At 44.7% G+C, this 5,158-nt stretch overlaps 1 protein-coding gene across 1 annotated transcript; it reads left to right on the plus strand.

The window, feature by feature from the left end:
- Positions 1-676: 676 nt before the first annotated feature.
- On the plus strand, positions 677-4,558 carry LRRTM4 (leucine rich repeat transmembrane neuronal 4). The gene is made up of 2 exons (XM_035139892.2): positions 677-797; positions 2,969-4,558. Exons 1-2 carry the CDS (start codon positions 794-796, stop codon positions 4,519-4,521), a joined length of 1,557 nt encoding a protein of 518 aa, XP_034995783.2. The 5' UTR covers positions 677-793; the 3' UTR covers positions 4,522-4,558.
- Positions 4,559-5,158: the final 600 nt, after the last annotated feature.

Here is a 5,158-nt window from a genome sequence, read left to right on the forward strand (position 1 = left end):
GCCTCTCTCTTCCAGCACAGCTAACAAAAAAACAAAAAAAGCCCAACAACAACAACAAAAAGAGGGAACACTTTCAACCTGACCGGCTAAATGGAGAAAACTAACCGGCTCAGCTTTGAGTAAAAGCGGGTGGCAGGTCTGGTGGAGGAGGGGGGGTGTTGACTTCTACAGCTCTGGAGGCCTGGTGGCAGCATCGTCGCCCATCGCCGGGGACCTGCCAGAGGATGGATTGCTGTGCCTGGGGATGGCAGGGGGCAGCTGCCTGAAGAGGGCTGCTCGGAGCCGAGCAAAGCTTCCTGCCCTTCTTTCTCCTCGAGAAGTTGCTTTACCTCCGTGGTCCGCGTCGCTCCGGCACTGAAGCTTCCCCATCGATGCTCATGGCTCTCCTCCTGCCTTGCTCCGTGGCTCTGAGAGGTTAACAAACCTGCCCCCCCCCACCGCTCCATTCCTCTTCCTGCCCCATCACTCATACCCCACCCTCCAGTCCTGTATCCCCCTCCCCAACCCCCCATCATCCCCATTCCCTAACCCTCCCCCCATCTCCCCTAAATTCTTTTTCGTCCCCCTCCTCCCCCTCTCTCGGGAACTTTGTGTAGGTTCCTGGCATTCACGCCGGATGGCGGTGAAGTAGGTGGCAGCTGGGCTTGTGTGTGACATGAACATTGTGATGGTTTAAAGGAAAGAGACCGGCTTGGAAGGGGGGGAGAAAAGGAAGAAGGGGCGAAACCATCTTCGCCAACAAGAAGCAAAACAGCTGGAAAGAAAGGGGGACACAGTTGCCGATGACAAAAGGATGGGTAAGTGAACTTTTCACTATCTGTAGGACAGCTGCATAAAGAGATGTAGATATATATAACGTGTTTGTGTCACGGCATCGCTCGTGCTTTATTTTGCCAGGTGACTCACTTGCTATTATATTTTTAGCTTCTGTGTTTTGTCCCTTCCTGCCCTGCTCCGTTTCTGTCCCTGCATTGTCTCGTTTTGTGATTAATCTCTCGGTGCATGTTCTTACTTAATTGATACACATACATCCTGGAGTGATTTTGCTCTCCCACCCCCACCCCACCTCCACCCCCGCTCCTGCCCCAGCTCTGCTTCTCTTTTGCTTCCCTGTCCACACATAAGTAGACAAATGCATGTTGCATCCCCATCCAGGATTTGCAGGGCTTAATATTTAGCAAGCTTTTCTGGGGGACATCTGAATTTGAGCCCCTTTGCTAAATGCACTAGAAAGGCAAAGTGAGGAAGAGGTATTTTGCTGTAGACCTGCGTTCAGGAGGGCTGAGTTTGTATGGGGGGGGGCACTCCTCTCAAAATATATGCTTAGATCTCCAGCAGTCATTTGATAGCTGCTCTTTCCCCACCCCCTCCAATTGTGACAGGTTACATTTCCCCCTCCATCTGTAAGCCAAAAAGGATTTCTATTTGACTGCTGTTCCTGTCTTAGGGCAAAAAGAAAATATGAGAATTTAAATGAAAAAGCCTTGCCATTGAAGTGATAGATTAGAAGCAAGAGTCAAAAGATTTTTGGATTAGGAATACTTCCTTGCTCTAACACACACACACACACCCAGTATCTCTTGATTTCAACCAGGGACATCAGAGAAAATAACTATATGTTCTTCCTCTCTGTCCTCTCCGTTTCCCCCCCTCTCTTTCCCACTCACCTCCATCATCATCATCATCATAAACTATTTATTATTGAGAAGACAATAGCTCTTTCTCAAAAATTCTCCTGATGAAAAAAAGCAGTTGAATCATCAGAAAGATTACAACTCTGGAAAGAACACTGGCTCAAAGATTATTGCAAGGTCTGAAAAAGTCTTTCTGCTCCCGACTTCACCACACACACACTTTGTGAATATACATGCATTCAAGACCCTCATAGTTATTCAGAAAACATGGACTATGTGATGTGGGCTGCATGCACACTGAAGTGTTACAGTACAATAAGTTGCCGGCATGTGGAATGTAAAATATTAAAACTGGATAGAATCTGATGCATATCTGACTCAGTTTTGCTCTGTTGCTGCTAGGAGTATGCCATTCACATCGAGCTAAATGAATATTATTCTGCAAACATCTGTCATATATACACACATACACTAAAATAAACCCATGCCGCTGTGCATTAAAACATACCTGTAGGTGATAGTTATCACTATATAAGCAATGATATATGAAGACAGATACACAAGTGTGTTACGATTATTAGGAAGCCCTTTATTTATTAGGATGCTATCTCTTGAGACTTCCTAATGCACAATATATGACACACCAGGCATGCACGCCAGTCTACCTTTCTGCATGCTTGAATTATTTTTTAGCTCACATGAAAGAATGCTACCTTGCACTATGTTGGAAGAATATATATATATATATATATATATATATATATATATGCATAGTTTTGATCACGACTAGTTTGCTATGCTATAAGGATCAGTTGTAAATTTGGGTTGCTAATTCTTAAGGGGTCAATGGGACCTGTACTAGCAAGTTGTTTTATTAAGAAACCTTTTGCTTGTTGTTCAGAAACTCTTAACAGCCCTAGAGCCAGTCATTTTCCTTCCAAAAGCTATATCACAGTGACTTGACAAATATGTTTATTGTGAAAATCCCAGCATCCTAGGAATAAGGATGTTCTGGTTAGATGTGGCTTGCTGGTGCACATGGGGATGAGTCAAAAACAGGTGGAAGTGGGGAGGGCTGAATTCCTCCTCAAAGGTCATAAATCAAACCAAGGTAACTGAATAGTGTGGTGGTATATATGAACTGGAAAGAGCAGAAGGAAGAAGCAACGGAAGAAGGGATAGAAGAGCAAGCATCTCCAGGCAAAACAAATAGGGAAAGAATCGGTAAGGAGGCTAGACTTGCTCTGTGTTATTAGAAGGTCCCACTGATGAATCTGGAGCTGCTGGTTTATTTGGTTTTACAATGTATGTTTGTCATCTTCTTAATATTGCAGGTTTCCATGTAATCAAGCAGCTGAGAGGCATGAGTGCAGTGTTGGTGCTCCTCCCTACAGTGCTGTTTGTGACGCTCACCGGGGCTCAGCGAGCTTGCCCCAAGAACTGCAGATGTGATGGCAAAATTGTGTACTGCGAATCTCATGCGTTCAGAGACATCCCTCACAACATTTCCGGAGGGTCTCAAGGCTTATCGCTGAGGTACAACAGCATCCAGAAGCTTAAGCCAAATCAGTTTGCGGGTCTTCACCAACTCATATGGCTATACCTTGACCATAATTACATCAGTTCTGTAGATGAGGATGCCTTCCAGGGCATCCGTAGGCTGAAGGAATTAATTCTGAGCTCCAACAAAATTACCCACCTGCAAAACAATACATTTCACCCAGTCCCCAACCTCCGCAATCTGGACCTGTCATACAACAAGCTGCAAGCACTGCAGTCTGAGCAGTTTAAAGGTCTCCGCAAGCTCTTGATCTTGCACTTACGTTCAAACTCATTGAAATCCGTTCCAATTCGAGTTTTCCAAGATTGTCGCAATCTCGATTTTCTGGATTTGGGCTACAATCGCCTACGGAGTTTATCCCGCAATGCTTTTGCTGGCCTCTTGAAGCTAACGGAGCTCCACTTGGAGCACAACCAGTTTTCTAAGATCAACTTTGCTCACTTTCCACGTCTCTTCAACCTCCGCTCAATCTACTTGCAATGGAATAGGATCAGATCCATCAGTCAAGGTTTAACGTGGACTTGGAGTTCCTTACACAACTTGGATTTATCAGGGAATGACATTGCAGGGATTGAACCCGGGACGTTCCAATGCCTGCCCAACTTGCAGAAACTCAATCTGGATTCCAACAAACTCACCAACATCTCTCAGGAGACTGTCAATGCCTGGATTTCTTTAATATCCATCACTCTCTCTGGAAATATGTGGGAATGTACTCGGAGCATTTGCCCTCTATTTAATTGGCTTAAAAACTTCAAAGGAAACAAGGAAAGTACCATGATTTGTGCAGGCCCAAAGCATATCCAGGGTGAAAAAGTGAGTGATGCTGTAGAAACCTACAACATTTGTGCTGAAATCCCAGTCGTGGTGACTGAAAAGCCCTACCAGGCCCCTAAAACTCAGCAGAGGCCCATATTTGTTCCAAAGCCTACTCTTCCCAAACTGGAAGACTATCAGCCAACCTCTTTTACGGCAAATCCTTCTCCAGATTTCCCAACATCTGGACCAGAGCCAGAGTATGAGCATGTTTCATTTCACAAGATTATTGCTGGAAGTGTGGCCCTCTTTCTATCGGTGGCTATGATTTTGTTGGTCATCTACGTCTCATGGAAGCGCTACCCAGCCAGCATGAAACAGCTCCAGCAACACTCTCTTATGAAGAGGCGCCGGAAAAAAGCTCGAGAGTCTGAAAGGCAAATGAACTCCCCTTTACAGGAGTATTATGTGGACTACAAGCCGACAAATTCCGAGACCATGGATGTATCGGTTAATGGATCTGGACCCTGCACGTATACCATTTCTGGCTCCAGGGAATGTGAGGTATGAACCATGATCCTCCTAAATCCATTTCTGCTGCTGGGAAGGAGAGGTAAATGTTCGAAGCTCTTGAGGTGTCTCTAATCACTAGAAAGATTAATGAGCCTTTTTGCTTTTGGGTTTGCCCAGTGTGAAAGGTTATTTAATTAAATTACAGCAATCAGGAAAGAGACTGTGGTTATTTTCAATAGTTCAGTCCCGAAAGGGGCTTGTTCAAGTCTGAGATGAGGTTGGAATAAACAGCAATGATGAAGGCATTTAGGCCTGTCTTTTAGCCTCTAGCTATTTTATGCTGGTTCAAAGTTGTTGGCCTCACAGGCATTACTTCCGCAACACCCTTGATGTCAAGGGGGGAGGTGAATAAGGCTGTATTTTATTAGACTCTAACCCGGGCTGAGAAACCAAGTACTTAAAACATCCTGGTTTTGCCTAGGGTTGTGGCTGGGGGGCTTCAGTGCAAAATCCCATGGCTTTTCTGACCTATTTCAAATGAATTATCAAGCAGAGGACTTTATGAACTTTCCTCCCTGTATTTTTGTCCTACTTCCTCAATGCATTTAGGAATGTGCTTTAAAATCTCCTCAGAATGCAAGGAAGGAAAATGTTGTATGAAGTCCTTTTTAAAGTGCCTTGATAAATAAAGGAT

This window comes from Zootoca vivipara, chromosome 15 (assembly GCF_963506605.1).
Source record: "Zootoca vivipara chromosome 15, rZooViv1.1, whole genome shotgun sequence".
Taxonomy (NCBI): Eukaryota; Metazoa; Chordata; class Lepidosauria; order Squamata; family Lacertidae; genus Zootoca; species Zootoca vivipara.